The sequence below is a fragment of the Pantherophis guttatus genome, chromosome 1 (genome assembly GCF_059756535.1).
Source record: "Pantherophis guttatus breed Tessera chromosome 1, ASM5975653v1, whole genome shotgun sequence".
Taxonomy (NCBI): Eukaryota; Metazoa; Chordata; class Lepidosauria; order Squamata; family Colubridae; genus Pantherophis; species Pantherophis guttatus.
The window spans coordinates 245,124,017-245,141,091 of record NC_142063.1 but is presented as its reverse complement, the minus strand read 5'-3'; the positions used below and the strand labels follow the sequence as shown (position 1 = coordinate 245,141,091).

General features: G+C 36.9%; 1 protein-coding gene across 1 annotated transcript; it reads right to left on the bottom strand.

The window, feature by feature from the left end:
• Positions 1–900: 900 nt before the first annotated feature.
• QRSL1 (glutaminyl-tRNA amidotransferase subunit QRSL1) lies at positions 901–17,042 on the bottom strand. Its single transcript, XM_034409097.3, has 11 exons — positions 16,871–17,042; positions 14,653–14,812; positions 13,454–13,552; positions 11,355–11,451; positions 11,088–11,264; positions 9,990–10,165; positions 9,776–9,888; positions 6,952–7,144; positions 3,865–3,982; positions 2,522–2,727; positions 901–1,251 (listed from the first exon to the last, which is right to left on the bottom strand). The coding sequence occupies exons 1-11, from the start codon at positions 16,904–16,906 to the stop codon at positions 1,040–1,042; spliced, it is 1,587 nt and encodes a 528-aa protein (XP_034264988.2). The 5' UTR covers positions 16,907–17,042; the 3' UTR covers positions 901–1,039.
• Between the last annotated feature and the right edge of the window lie 33 nt (positions 17,043–17,075).

Here is a 17,075-nt window from a genome sequence, read left to right as displayed (position 1 = left end):
TCTGTTCAAATTCTGAAAATATAAAGCTTTCCTTATTTGTGTTTTGTATAAATGTTATTTGTCCTTTCTACATAGAGATTAGTGGTAAAAACATTTCATTTTCAAAAAGGAAGTAAAACAGTTTCAGTATATTCTAATTAGTTGTCCTGACCATGTGCAGAATTAAACATCTAGATTAGCTACTTCTTTGAAGAAGAAATATATTTTGAAGGCCCCTAAGATAATAATGATTATATGATATTATACCAAGGCTAACAAATAGGATTTTAAAAGACAAATCAGATTACAAAACAGAATCGATGTCAGAAGGGCAAAATTGATCTAGGAGCAATTAATTTGGGGTGTGTGTGTGTGTGTGTGTGTGTGCGTGCTTTTCGAGTCTTCATTTAAAATTAAGAAAGAAATACAAACAAAGTTACTTTAAACCTGCAACCAATTTGACTAAATTGCTGTCTTTACATTTATGTAGTTTTCTAGTACTCGGGCTACAAAATAAAGTGGAACATCCTTATAACTAAATGAATTGAAGAACATAGAGGCAAGCTTCTTCCCTTCATCAGAAAATCTGCAAGACAGCCCATTTACTTGAAATTCAGTCAAAAAGATGAAAAGTCAGGGAACACTGAGGCTGATCTGATATTCATATTCCTCTTTAAATCTTGCTTGCACTATTAGCGTTTTGAATTACGTATCCATGTTTTGCCCATATATGATGCCCGCATGCCTAGCACTTTGGAATAATAAACAGAACATCAACCCTTTTCACTCACATTAACAATCATCCGTGAAATTTAACGACTGTACTGTAAAAATCGACTAGCCTTTTATTGAACAGTGCTTTAGAATCTATCAATTCTAAACTTGAAAACAGTGTGATTGCTCAATAAATAACCTGGATGATTTAACTCTGTTATTTTAGTCTTTAATAAGAAGTGTTTCATTTATAAAAAATAGTACATTGACCGCTTTGATACACACAGATTTGTACTTTTCTAAATCTTTTTTTTTTATTGTATAAATAATAGAGTCCCATCATTGTTCATGAAAAAAACGCTGACTTCTCCTGGTGAGACATGGTATCTAGAGGATCCATGATTCCTTCTAGGTCTAAGGCAGGGAATTGCACTTGTGTTTCAAACCATCTGGCTACGGTGAGAAGCTGCAGCTCATGAAAAGCCCGGCCAATAAATTGCAATCCAATCGGTAAGCCTTTTCCTGAGAGGGCTGAAGGAACACTTACAGCTGGCAACCCTGAAAGATAAACAAACATTTCTTTCTTTCTTTGCATTATCTGATAAGGAACATTCAGTACAACAGAAAAACTAAAGTAAAAGCATATCTTTCTCTTGAAGGCAAATATTTAATTTAGTTTTGTAGCTTTTCAAGATGTATTTAATTAAGATAAAAAAAACAACAACCTTCATTTCTTCTTAAAACATTTCTTTTATAAGCATTGATAATAACTATTTATGATTAGATAATATAATGATTTAACCCCAGATCTCTAGTGTCTTGAAATATATATGGATGATTGATGCAAATTGTCCTTTACTGGGGCACGAGCAAGGTTTCATCATTCTGAGGTTCAAATATTCTTCCTAACTATTCATTATTATAGCCTCAGATTAAGAATTCCAAATATACTGAATTTAATTTCTCACTCATTATCCACTAACTCCTGCTTGGATAAACTAATATGGAAAATCACTTGAAAATGTTTGGTTTTTTTCATGTGGGTTTCATCCCAACAAATTATCCCCCTGCTAAACAGGTAAATTCAGCGACCACGTATTTATTTGCTCATACTTGCTAATTTATAAAATTACATACAAATGTACTCAAAGACATAATTGATCGAGCTTTGGCAGAGTACTGGTGTAACTAAACTTCAGGAGTTGTTCTTGTTACAATTCCATGTACCACCAAAACTCCTCATGGCATAAACACAACTAATTATTTCCTCCCTCTTATTTTGGATTATTGTTTTGTCTGATCAAGATCATCTGAAAAAAATCAGAAAATCAAACATAATTTTGCAAACTTTCAGTTGATCTAGTATAGGGATTTACGCAAACTTGGACAAAATGTCAATTGGCAATACTTTGAATAGCTACAAGTGAAGATTGCAGTATCAAATAAGCCAAGGTCAATCACATCTGATTGTCCATTAGAAGTCTGACTTGGTGCCTGGTCTTTGTTGTATTTAATGTTTTAATGTGTTTAGTTTTTCAGTCTTAATAGGGTTTTTTTTTTTTTTTTGGTTCTTTAAACTTTTCACTGGGAGATGCCCAGAATTGGCTAGAAGATGGGGAGCTACAGAATATTTTAAATAAATAAATAAAAACAAATATTGTTTTGTCATTTAGTGTCATGATGGGAAACTCTACAGTGAATATGTTTTGTAAAGGACCAGATTGTCCTGAAGGTTGGAAGCTTTTATGTACTGAACAAAAGAATTGTTGCCTGGTTTTAATTCACAAAACAAAGAGTGTCTACAATAAAAACTTCCACTTTTTTTTACCGGCCATGTTGGCAGCCTGAGTGAAGATATCATCCTGTGTGCTGCGAGTCCTGTTGTCTTCCTTGATGAATTCTTGATACAACATAGCCTGATTCAAGGTAGTTGGGGTGAGCAGTACATCCACACCAGAACTGAAGAGTTTTTCAAAATCAGTGGCTATGAGTCTTCTCACTTTCTGAGCTTTGATGAAATATTTCTCGTAATTCCTAAGGGGAAGGGAGGAACTCCCGTAAGAAACTAAAAATGTACAGTGAACCATTATACTGGTGGACCCTAAATACTTTCATACTGCACTTCCCCAAGCTAACTATTCTAACTATTGGGATACCCCCAGATTTTGGACTATTGAACTTATTATCAGGCCATCTCTAAACACCTGGCATCACCCATCTATGCCACTGAGCCTCATAAATGAATAAACATGAACTTCAGTGCCAGCAATGATCACTATTGCCTCTGCTTATTAATGATGCTGAAAGTTTATTTATTTATTTTTAAAGTTGCTATCTTTAACCATCCATCTCTCTCAGAGTTTCAGTTTAGTAACATCTGGGGGGGCTTCAAGTCCTTTATAAAAAGAATGGGTGAACTTTGGGATTTAGGAGCTATATGTGTCCCTGCTTTAAAGATATAAAATAACTTTCTGAATATAAATTTTAACACAACTGGAAGTTTCCTTTTATTCAGTCATCTTAATGGGGCTGCAGGGGGAGGATTTAATCATCAAGTTCCCTTAACAAATAAAATAAATTCTTGACCTACTGGATTATGCAGAATTTTAAAGTACAGATAGTCCTCGATTTACAACCTTCTGGTTTAGTGACCATTCAAAGTTATAATGGCAGTGACAAAAGTGATGTATCGTTTTTCACACTTATGACCATTGTAGCATTGCCATGGTTATGTAAACAAAATTCAGATGCTTGGCAACTGGAATGTATTTTTGATGGTTGTACTGTCCTGGGGTCATGAGATCACCATCTGTAACCTTTCCAGCTGGCTTCTGACAAGCAAAGTCAATGGAGGAAGTCAGATTCGCTTAATAACTGCACTGATTCACTCAACAACTGTGGTGACCCAGGTTGTAAAATGGGACAAAACTCCCTTAACAACTGTCTTGTTTAGCAATGGAAATTTTGGACTCAATTGTGATTGTAAATCGAGGACTGCCTGTATAAGAGTTTTGCCATCTATTACTTCTAAAGCCAAACCAGTAATAATGATAATACTGATTTGGCAAGATGAAAAAAATCTCGTACCCTTGCGTAGTTTCTCCCTTAATTGAACAACAAATAAAATGTCGGTTTTGTAACTTTGAGCCTTAAACTTACTGTGAAACTTACTGTTTTAGCAAGAAGTAGTTCCCTGATAGAATTCTTCCCCTTACAACATCATTAAAACCTTCCCGGCGTGTGGCTGCAATCAAAGCTTCTGTGGACTGCTCGGCACTGCTGCGATGCCCTAAAAGGAGAAGCAACCAGTATGACAAATACATCCCCCAAACCTTAAAAGCTGATTAAACTACACGATCCCATTCAGCATAAAAGGCTATCAAAGACAGACTTCTTATTGTGGCTAAACCCGTTATATTTCATTTACCGTATTTTTCAGAGTATAAGACGCACCTTAGTTTTGGGGGAGGAAAATAAGAAAAAAGTTGATTGGCAGGTGGATCCTGGAATACCCCCAATCAGCTGTTCCCAGAGGTGAATTTTAGCAACAGGTTCCTTGGTTGTGAGCGCTGTGCCTTGCTTTTTTTTCTGCCTCTGAGACTTCTGAAACTCTGTTTCAGAAAAAACTTTTTCCTGCCTCTGAAAGCCTCCGAAACAGGTTCAGAAAAAAAGCCTCTGGAGCTCTGTTTGGGGGCTTCTTTTCTGAAGCTTCTTTTCTGATGCTTTTTTCAGCCCCTGAAACCTTGAGAAGCTGGGCGGGGCTACATTCAGAGTATCAGACGCACCCAGATTTTCACCCTCTTTTTTGGGGGAAAAAGATGTATCTTATACTCCGAAAAATATGGTATTCATCTGCCCAAAAGCTAAACATTTCACATGGGTTTTAACAGCTGACACCTCATCTAGCAGTTAGGAGGAGTGAGCTGAACCTTCTTGCACAAAAAGGATGGTACAAAGAGCCAGAAATCCTCCCCAAAGATGATTAAATGTGACCTTTTTATGTCTCTTTCTTTTTCCTGGTTCTTGCTGAAGAAGGAAATGAGAGGGAGAGAGAGAGCTAAAATTAAGTGTCATTCCCATTGATACCTTACCTAGAATACCTGGGTTAATATATTGAAAGATTTACATGCCAACATTAAACCAAGATCTGAAATCAAGGCTTGTCTGGAACTTTGGTTCCTACTTTGCTTTTTCCACAAAGACAAAAAGATATGTGAAATAAATGAACAAGAAATAGACTTCATCATACCTTAGTTTAATCCAGATGTAATAATCAAATTAAATTTTCTATATTCCTATTCAATAATGAAAAGTATGAAAACTTCTCAAATAATTCCATAGAGAACCACTGAACAGTAGAAAGGAGCTCTACATATACTAGGGCTCCATATTTTATCATATTACAATCATTGTGGATTTGGTAAACATTAAGCGGGTAAGGTCCTACTCCTTTCCCTTCAATACTGCCATCTAATGGAGAAGCTAGGAAGCATGCCTTTTCCGTGGCAGCCCTTGTCCATTGGAGCACTCTGCCCCCTGAGGTGCACAGCCTCTACCCTCCCAGCCTTCCATAAGACATGGCACTGGAATAAGATTGGATAATTGCACATTAGAAGGTTGACTTGATATCAGGTTTTTGTTGTTTTTAATGATTTAATAAGTTTAGTTTTATAGTTCAATACGGTTTTGTATGTTGTTTTAACTTGTAATTGGGAGCCATCCAGAGTTGGTTATAATGTTTTAGATAAATAGCAATAGCACCTACACTTATCTACTGCTTCATAGTGCTTTGCAGCCCTCTCTAAATGGTTTACAGAGTCAGCATATTGCCCCCAACAATCTGAGTCCTCATTTTACCCACTTCGGAAGGATTGGAGGCTGAGTCAACCTTGAGTCAGTGAGGATTGAACTGTCGAACTGCAGCCGTCAGTCAGCAGAATTAACCTGCAGTATTGCATTCTAATCACTGCATCACCACGGCTCATAAATAAATTTAGAATGAAGTATTTCCAATACTTGGCCTAAGTAGATTATCCTCCCAGGTCTAAATATTTTCTATGTTTATGCCTAAGTGAGATACTCTAAGAAAGGTTAATGTAGAGCATTTCTTCTCTAATCCTATTGTATCCTGGTTTTCTCTAATTTCTGAGGCCATTATTTCCAATTATGTTTTTCACTTCTAGGTGCTAAGTTATCAACAAATCCACAATTAGAAATAGAATTATTTTTATATCTGGCTCACTCAAAACAAAGAGATTGAAGTACAACTTCCTGGAATGTCTCAGAATATTACTTGTATTCATAAAATGTTAAATCCATTTTTTCCTGTTGTTATCTCAAACTTTAGTATAAGATTAAGGAGATATGCTAAATATCAGGTTCTTCCTGCTAAAATGTTTTAACTTCCTGTAACATCCACATCAACCACAATCTCTTTCTATTTATTGACTCTGACTAAGACTCAACCAACCTTGTATTTGACTCCTAGCAACTGCATAGCATAGTTTGCCCTTGCCTTCTTTGTAGGGGTAAGGGAGAGTGGCCGGCCCAAGGCCACCCACCCAAAGGAAGATTAGAACTTGGGTTTCTGCACATAGTCCTTTAAAACCAAACTGGCTCTTCTCACATACCATACTAAGCCATGATACAATAGTTTTTATTTTGCTTGATCTGATTGTATGTAATGGTTTTTTCTTTTTTTAACAAATAACAGTGTAAGGTTTACACATTGTGTGAATGCAATTCTTGTCACATTGCTGTACCTGGCAAGCTTCTTTAGGATTAGGCAGATGAACAAATTATTAGAAGAATGTTGCAAATGAAGACTACCTAGAAGTCATATTTTATAGGGCCCCTTATTGCCAAATGAATTGTTAATTGAAGAACCAACATTCTTAATAATACCATGTTTCCTTAAAAATAAGACCCTGTCTTATATTTTTTTGAACCCTGAAATAAGCGCTTGGGCTTATTTTCGGGGAGGTCTTATTATTTTGGGGCACATGGAGCAAGATGGGGCTGGTCTTACCTGATTTCCAGCTCTCAGTTTAAATATTTTCAGAGAGGGCTTATTTTTGGGGGGAGACTTATTTTAGCGCATGCGCTCAAAAGCTCGACTGGGCTTATTATCAGGGGATGTCTTATTTTCGGGGAAACAGGGTATATTATCTTTTGTTACGAAGATTTTTACTACATAGAGTTTTGTTGCAAATATGCTAAATGTGAGACGACTTAATATTCAGCAGTGAGAAAGCTTACCATACTCCAGACCATCGAATCGAGCCATATTAGAAGCTACCTCTGCTGCACATAACACATGATAACAGACAATGGAATAGGAGGTATGGGGCAGGCTCACTTCCATCACTTTAGCTCCAGCTCTCTCAAAGAGCTCAGCTGCCTTGGACCACACGGCCAGAGTCTCACTAGATAATCCTGCAGTATGGTATTCCTGGAGGGAGGGAGGGAGGAAGTAGAATGTTATGCACAATCAGCAGCATTTCATAGGGTTCATCTGATCTGAAAATGTCAAAAATACTCAAGTGAATTGTGGGATGGCAAAGTCCTGTGTTTGAGAGTGAAATTTCTTTCTGGATTATACCTTATTTCTAATTCTGTACAGGTAGTCCTTGACTTACAACCACAATTGAGCCCAAAATTTCTGTTGTTAAGTGAAACATTTGTTAAGTAAGTTTTGGCCTGTTTTACGACCTTTCTTGCCACAGTTGTTAAGTGAATCACTGCAGTGGATAAATTAGTAACATGATTGTTAAGTGAATCTGACTTCCCCATTGACTTTGCTTGTCAGAAGGTCACAAAGGGATTCGCGTGACCCCAGAACACTGCAACTGTCAGAAGTATGAATCAATTGCCAAGCATCTGGATTTTGATTCGTGATCATGAGCTGCTACAAAGGTCGTAAGTGTGAAAAACGGTCATACGTAAGTCCCTTCTTTCAGTGCTGTTGTAACTTTGAAGGGTCATTAAATGAACTGTTGTAAGTCGAGGACTACCTGAATTGGGGACAGTTCTCTATATAGGGCAGCCAAGTTGGCCCTGAGTCTGATATTAAACCGCAGCCAATCTCAGAGTTAACTTATTTTTGGAAAATCCTGAGATAACATGGGCTCTTGCTCAGAGAAAAAGAATGATATTAAGTAATATTAAGTAGTAGCAGTCATTAAGTATGGAATGAATAACAATGCTAAGAACTTATTTCAAGACATTTTATAAATCCCAAAATAGGCTTAAGAAGCTTTAGAAGAGCATACATCTTCTAAATGGTGGCTTTACTCACAGTTACTCATGCCCTGCTCACCACTAGAATGCATTACTATAATGAGCTCTACATGGGGCTGTTCTTGAAGAGTACAGAATGCCATTTCCCGTAAGATGAGTGTCATGTTCAATGATAGTCATCTCTTCTGCTATCTTGAATTATTTTTTTCTGCTTTTATTTAATATTGTTTGTTGTTTTTATGCATTATATGCAGTCAAGTCACATTTGTTAAAAAACAAACACACACATGCTAACTAGAACCAGTAGAAATTTACAAAGCAAGGTTTAATATTAAGTTCTTCTGTTATGCAATTATCAAACCTAGCGCCATCCTCTTATTTTTTTTTCTAACATAATAACTCCGAAGAACATTAATCTGCAGAAATGCCAATAGCAAATGGATGCTACATGGAAGTAATCTGCCATTTCAGGCCTGTTCTTTATTAAATAAAGGATATGTTTTTAACAAGTTCCAATGCCATGTTAATTAATTCCACATGCTTTTCTTTCTGTAACAGTACAGTGAATTCTTTTTAATACCCCCCATCAATCTGGACACTCTTCAGGTGTATGGATTCTAGTTCGCATAAATCTCGGGAATGGCCATGTGGCTGGGAATTATGGAGGTGAAATTCTCGAGGTCTGGAGAGTGCCCTTGGAGAAATTTGTATTTATATATATATATTTTTTAAAAATCAATTCTCAATTTATTTAAGTAGTGAATGGAAAAATGAGAAATCATAGACTTTGGTCTTATGTTCAGAATGTGAACTTCATTGTCTACAAACATGAATTTTGAATACAAGATTTTGGTTTTGAAATTTAAATTTTTGTAAAGGAAAAAAAGTTTTGAAAGAAAAATGCCACATATTTCCTCCATATTTTTACTCTGGCACTGGCATATATCTCTTCAGAAGACAGAAAGGTATTTGAAGTTATCACAATATAACCAAAGATTTCACAATCCTCTCTAAAACATGCAATATGTATTTTTATTCTTGAAATATGAGATGGTTGTATTACTCTTCATGTATTGTGAACTGCAACTTCTAACATCTATCACCATTGCCAGTAGTGCCTCATGCAGCTGAGAAGTTTAGTTTACAAATGAAGGCAAATATACGTGTCCCAGGATAATGTTGCAGGATCCAATCTGGGTCAGTCACCAGGTGTGGCAGATGTATCTCCAGATTTTACTAAACTAATCTTGCAGGATCCAATTTGGGTTGGTCAGCGGGACCAGAGATTTATTCTTCTGAGCTTTCGGACTCATGCTGGAGCCCATCTTTAGGGAATTTCTCTCTCAACCTTTGGTCCTGTTAATCAACCCAGATTGGATCCTGCAAGATTAGTTTAGTAATATCTGGAGTCACATCTGCCATAAAAAGCTTAAATTTCACATTATTTTTGGTAAATGATGTTGAATCAGTACAATCAACACAAAACCTAATGCCAAATAATAATACAATTAGTGCCATACTCGTTAAACTAGGAATAAGGAACCTGTGTAAGGGAACTTCTATTAAATTCCCACTATCTCTGACTATTCATCATTTTAAGACTGGCAGAAGCTCTACTCCAGCAAGATTTGGAGAGGCACAGAGTTTCTGTCTTCTGTACTGGCTTTATTACTTTTGTAGTTGAAAACATGAATCAAAGATAGAAGAATATGCTTACATGTTTAATTTAATTTAAATTAAAATTTAGTGCTCACTAACTTAATGCTCACTAATTTCTTAATTTAATGCAATTTAGGATTACATTTAATGTAACCTAATGCTCATTAATCATGCACCCATTTACCTTAGGCACCCCAATGCAAAGATTCTTCATATCTACCAAGTTAGGTAGCTGAAATGGACAAAAGGGATCTTGCACTGTGGTTGAATCTTTTGGGTCATGCCCGCCAAGAACACCTGAAAGAAATGGAATGGCACATGAGATAACAGGAAAAAGAAAAACTGCTAAACTAAACTAACTTGGGACAAATGCCTAAGGAAACATGTAATTGTTGTACCTAACACAGCAGCTGCATCATCAACACATCTGGTTAAAATGCCTGGGACATCCATTGAGTTCACAAGTGGGATGAGACCATAGCGGGAAATGAGGCCATAGCTGGGCTTTAGACCGACAACTCCACAGAGGGAGGCTGGATTTCTTGTGGAACCTCCTGTATCAGATCCCAGAGCCCTGTAATTGAATTTAAAAAAAAACATGACAATCAGAAACAAATACAAAACTGTATTCCATTAGGCTCTCCTTTTATATCTGCTATCTGAAAGCCATTTTTGAACGAATGAATGACGTAATTACATTTCCTTCCAGTTAACTCCTGAAGACTCCATGGAGTTTTCTCAACAACAGTACACACAGGTGCTTTACCATTACTTTCTTCTGGTATTTTTTATTTTCACCCTATCCTGCTGCTCTGAAATTTATTGATGGCCTCCTATCCACAAATTAAGTGTGTCTGACCTGACAAGATTGACCAGATATTGTCATCTGCTGAGGCAGAAACAGACAAGCTACGCTTAAAATGTGTGTGACCAATCAGTAATTTTTAGATTTTGTACTGGACCATTCATCTTTCAGCTCTCAGGAGAGGCAAGTTTGCATTCCAATGTATCTTTAATTCCATTGTAATTTAGAAAGAACTTGAAACGGTACTTAGCAGTGCTACAGGTAGTCCTCGACTTACTACTACAATTGAACCTAATATTTCTGTTACCAAGTGAAACATTTGTTAAGTGAATTTGCCTCATTTTACGACTTTTCTTGCCACAGTTGTTAAGTGAATCACTGTAGCTGTTAAATTTAGTCAAATTGTTGCTAACTAAATCTGGCTCCTCCATTGGCTTTGCTTGTCAGAAGGTCTCAAAAGGGGATCACGTGATCCCGGGATACTGCAAGCGTCATAAATACCAGTATGAGTCGATTACCAAGCATCTGAATTTTGATCACATGACCATAGGGATGCTATAACGGTCATACTGGTCATGAGTCTCTTTTTTCATTGCCGTTGTAACTTTGAACGGTCACTAAACAAACTGTTGTAAGCCAAGGACCACCTGTATTATGATATTCTAAATTCAAGATTGTGAGATCCTCTTACGCAAAGCATGTGAAAGATGATACCGCGGCAGCACTGCCACCAGAGCTTCCTCCAGTTATCAGCCAGCCAGTATCCTCGTGTTGAGCAGGGGAGGTTGGTGCACATTTTCCTCTGTACTGCCTTGAATAACTCCAGGGGTTCCGCACTGGCCCAAATGCCCCATCTGTACTTCCAGACCTAGGATGAGCAAGTCAAAAAGGAAATTTTAAGAATTGTGAATTATTAAGCAGGCTATTTTTTGCCTTTTAAGAATTTAATTCAACTTACCCCATGGCAAATTCGTCTAGGTTTGTTTTTCCAAGCAGTACAGCTCCTTGATCCAGCAATTTCTGAACTACTGTTGCATTGTATGGGGGGATATAACCTGAAAAAAACGTAAATACTGGATTGGCTAAGGACTCTGTTAGGAGCAACATTTCTCTGTGCTCTACACTCTGCTGGTTGGTAACACAACAACAATATCCTTAACAGACTTTATCTTGTAATAATTGAGAGTGTTTTACCATTGCGACAATATTTTATTAATTTGATATATCTGACTGATTTTTGAGTCTTCAGTCGAAAAGACCTCTCTAAATAGTTTACAGAGTCAGCATATTCCCCTCCCCTCAACAATCTGGGTCTTCAAATCACTGACCTCAAAACAATGGAAGGCTGAGTCAACCTCGAACGCTGTCAGGGTGAAAGAAATCAAACTCCTGGCAATGTGAGCCAGAGTTAGCCTGCAGTATTACATTCTAACCACTGCGCCACCATGGTTCTCTATTATGATATACCTGTGATGGCGGAGCCATATCTGCAGGCACGTGAGCCATTGCCCTAGCTCCAGCGTGCATGCGTGCGCTGGCCAGCTTTTTTTCGGCTGGCCTCGTCCACAATGCCTCTCCCCAAAAAATCCGTTTTTGCCCTCCCCAGGCTGTAAGAAAGCCTCTGTAGCCTGGAGAGTGTGAAAAACAGGCCTACCAAAGTCGGAAAATGGGCTGTTTCCAGCCTCTGGAGGTTCAGGTAGGCCCAAAACGGGGCACAGGGGGGTCGCATGCTCATGCACAGGGAGGTTGCGCGCACATGCGTGGGGGGCATTGAATCATGGGTGTGGGCATGCATGTGTGCGACAGCCCCCCCCCCCCCGCGTTCCCCTCGCTTTTGGTACACGACGGCAAAAAGGTTAGTCATCAGTGTGATATACTGATTGCAAGAGAAGTTCAAACTATAAAATCAGTGCTGCACTTTGGACTATGACTACATCCACATCACATGAGCAAATTTCTGCTTTTCACAATGTAGCCTTTCTCTCTTCTTCCTGCAAAATACAGATGGAATAAGGCTGCAAAAAAGGATCCAGTTCTGCTGGTGGAGCTCTTCCATAGGCAGAAAAATAACAACGGATTTCAATTGAAATTTACAAGTTATGTCTTTACAACATAACGTTACAACTACGTGCATCAAAAAATTGCCTGGAACAAAAAGTATAATATAAAAAGTGTCACCTTGTGGCGAGATGGGCAACAAATTTATTAAATAAATAATGCAGATATCAATAATGCAGACATCATTCCAAGCAGACTCCACAAATAAGAAATATGGCTCAGTCTTACAGCATGTGGTTTGCAAAACTTCAATTTCAATCTATTATTCGAGACAGGAATAGAAAAAAATGTTTCTGAAGCACAGAGAAATGCTGCCACTGAACATGGTTAAAACTTGGTTAGATGTAAATTTGTTTCTTGATTAAGTTAACCTTTAATTTAACCAAGCTTTTGTATGTTTTGTATGTTTTAAATGTTTTTTTTAAGAATGAATAAAGTTTTGCTTTTTTAAAAAAATAAAAATAAAATAAAACTTGGTTAGATGAACCCATGATCTGCCTCAATGGCAGGCAGTTATCTATGGTCTCATCTTTCTACATTAAAAAATCTTTTTTTTAATCCTGTTATTGTCTTGCCCATGGCATCAGGAAATCAGCAATTTGAATTCGCTGGTACTGGGAACTAATTGCTTGGTTTCCTGCTATTAATGGCAGAACTCAATTTCCTACTCACTTACTGCCCACACAGATCAGTTGAAGACTAAAAAATTAGTCTGAAATGTCTCAAAATCACAGGGGCTGCATTTTATGGCCAAATAACAACTGCATTTTCTTATTAGCTATATTGGATTTTCTCCCTACCTTTTCCGTTACTTCTTCATTCAAAAATTTGTAGGGAAATATTATTTTGAATTTGATGAACTTATGACTAAACTCTGGCACTGATATCAAAATGATCAAAGGCTTCACAATTAAAGCCCCTAGATTAATGTGAGACAATTAAGACACTAAGAATCAGAGCCCTAAAGTATGGATTTTTTTTAAAAAAAATCTACTTTACCTTTTAACATTTTGGATGCACATGTTGTTTCAATGCCAGCAGTGCTGAAGTTGTCTTTCACAGCAACAGGAATACCATCTAAATCACCCAATGGCTGACCTTCAGTATGAAGAATACAAGGATAAATTAAATCAGTGTTTTGTCAGAGTTATTCGGGAGTATTTTGCTAGTAATAGTAAATAAGGATTTTAAAATTACAATATGAATCCACAATACAATATAGGTAGACCTCAACTTACAACTGTAAGTAAGCCCAGAATTATGGTTGTAAGTTATGGCGATCATTAAGCAGATCGCCCCATGAATGACTTTACAACCCTTTTTTGCAGCAGTCATTAGAAGAACACAGTGGTTGTTAAGCAAACCCACTACACCCTAAGGATGTCTGAAACTATTAGTTAACACTGGCTTACACCCAAAAAAGTAATAAATTGTGAACATGTGACTGCAGGATGCTGCAAATAGCTGTAAATGGGATCGGTTGCCAAGTGTCTAAAATATGATCACAAGATGGCATGGTGTGTGTGTGTATACTGCCAGTGGAATTTTGAAACTGGGTTGTAAGTAGCCTTGGAGAAATCCACTGCAACTTTGAATGGTCACTGAGTGATTGGTTGTAACTCAGGGATTATCTGTATGCACAAAATGTTGATTAAGCCATAATGGCTTGATTCATACAACACAATAAGCCATATTCTTGGGTTTGTATGTCCTGCTAAACACAAACAAGACATATTATGGCTTTTTGTGTGAACTAAGTCTACAACTCTAGGTAACTCTAGGTAAAGGGAAGTAAGTGTACATTATTTTGGAATTCCATATTGATACATAGGTTCAACAATAAATTCTCTCTCAGATAGGAATATCTATGAAAACACAACATCTAATCTAAAAACTACCTGCTCTCATATATTAAGTTCTTCCTGTGAAGCATGCCAACATTTAAACCAGCAAATATATGTGGGCCATTTACAACCTCTGAGAAACCCAGAGAAAAATAATGTTACTTTAAACAGAGAACCTCCATAGACAGTTACTTTAAACAAACAGAAGTGAGATTTTTCTGTTGCATAAATAAAATAATTTAGTAGTGGTATATTTCTTATGATAATTATTAATTATTTTTCTTGAGGAAAAAATATTAGGCTCAGAGGCTAACAATTTTAAGATAGAGCAACTGTTTGATAGTAGTATCTTACCTTGTCTGTATCTCTCCTCTGATGCCTGAGCTTGTTTTAATGCTGTGTCTTCTATTACTGTTATGTAAGCATTAAGAAATTTGGTAGTTTTTATTAATGAGAGACATTTCTGACAAAGTTCAGTTGAACTGACATGGCCTTTCTTCAGTGCTGCAGAAATCTGAAATGACAATGAAAAAAAGAAAAGAAGTATAATAATTTGAACAGAAAAAGTACTATAGTTATACAGTGAAAAAAGCCTATATAACTTGTGATGATTAAAATACATTAAATAATGCAAAAAGGAAAGGAAAAAGTTAAAGAAAAAAGAGAAACATATAATATATATTTAGTAGAGAATTAGTTCAATTCTAGGTAACCAATTTGTATCGTGAATCAATTCCATAGTACCAGGAGGATAATTTTTTATTTATGTAAGATTATTCTTTTTCACTGAGCCCCAAGGTCAGCGAAGAACCAAAATTCTTCGCAAAATATATGTTAGAAATAAAGTTTAACATCACATTTACATCTTTAACCACAATATTTCTTTTTATGGTAGTATTAACATGCGCTATATCTGAAACCAAGACAAATGATAAGAGATCACAGGAGTTAAAAGAACTATGAAATTTCTTACAATGCAAACCGAAAAATGCGGTTCAACCCTTTTTAAGTATTCATTGAGGAGTTCTAGAGATACAAAACATTTTCTGATGAATTAGTTTCTACCAATTCCCTCCAGGTAAACCAGAAAAGAAATACAACCAGATGAGCTAATTCTACTTCATGATAGTACCATATTAACAAAAACTTGCAAATTTGAAAGCACAAATCTCCTGCTGAACATTATCAATTGCCTGATCCATTAAGCAGGTCTTTCCTAAATTTCTTTCTCTGACCATTTACATAACTAAGATCTCGTCCTCTTGTATGATAATTTTTTAGGCAGCATCTCTTCCCTTAGTCCCTCAAGGTCATTGTCACATACTCTTACAGTTTCAACCTTAAATTACAAGTTCTGTGTGTATGTGTGTGTGTGTGTATACTGTATATATGTATATACATATATGTGTGTGTATTTGCCAAGGCAATAGAATAAGAGATCCACAAATAAATGCATTCCAGAATATTAACGCAATGGTAGAATCCTTATTCTTATTTATGTAAAAATGAATGAATTTTTGATATATTCTGCAAAATAAGGCTCTCCTTACAGGTAGGCACTGTTAAGTATTCAAACGCCACCTGGATTGTTCTAGATTAGATTTTTTAGATTTTGTCCTGCTTTTGGGGAATCAAGTCCCCACTGCTATCTTAGACTATGCTCCATTTTTAATTACAAATACTAAATACATCTTCTCAATAAATCATATCATCACGATGACGTGGTAGTATCAGGTAGCCAAATACGGTCTAGAATCCCTTGCAGCCTCTCCGTTTTGTACATATGTAGTTGCCTGTTTGGAAACACGGCTATTATATTATCATCACATTGAAAAATAGCATAATATACCTACAAATGCAATGTAAATGTATATTGTTAGTCCATGTATAATATGCCGTATGCTAAACAAATAGCATAATTCTGAGGGTGAAGGGCCTCAATGTGTTCACTGGGGGTTACTCTTATATAAACTGTACGGGTTATATTCTTCTTCTTCTTGTTGTTAGTTGCAAAGTTGTGTCCGACCCATCGCAATCCCATGGACAACGTTCCTCCAGGCCTTCCTGTCCTCTACCATCCTCTGGAGTCCATTTAAGCTCAGTTATATTCTTATGTAAATATAAATAGATGGTTTATTTTGTATGGATTTAGTGAGAAATTTGTATTTGTATCATGTTGAGCATAAGTAACTATTTGAGTCTCTGTCTCTGTCTCTCTCTGTGTGTGTATACTACTGACATGTATGGTTTCTTTTTACACTACCAAGATTGCAGGCTGCCCTGCAAAAGTCCGAACGAACTACTATCTGAACTTTCCATATCCCTTTGCTGTCATCTACTGGTCATCCGTTATTTTACCCTTACTACAACAACAACCTACAAAAAAAAATAATAATCCTAGAAATGCACTACCCACCACGCAATACTGAAAGTCCTGAATTATCTGGATTTCTATCCTTTGCATGCCAAGTATACTTGGAACATCAAGCGCCTCCCCCAAATACAGAAGGAGAACCCCGATCTAGCCACAGAAATAACTCCCGGAGCAGCCAAAACAACAACGACGACACACCTCTCGGAGCGAGGCGCGCAGCATTTTTCCGGGCATCCCGGGATGGAAGATTCCGAGGGACCCGCAGACCTTCCTCGCTGTACGAACTTCTGCTATTGATACTGCAGGAAGGCACCTATGGGGGCATCCATGTTGGTAAGCATTTGTAACATTGAGATCGCTGATTGGCGCAGCGCTCACAGCATCAAAGCATCTTGGGTTTTTA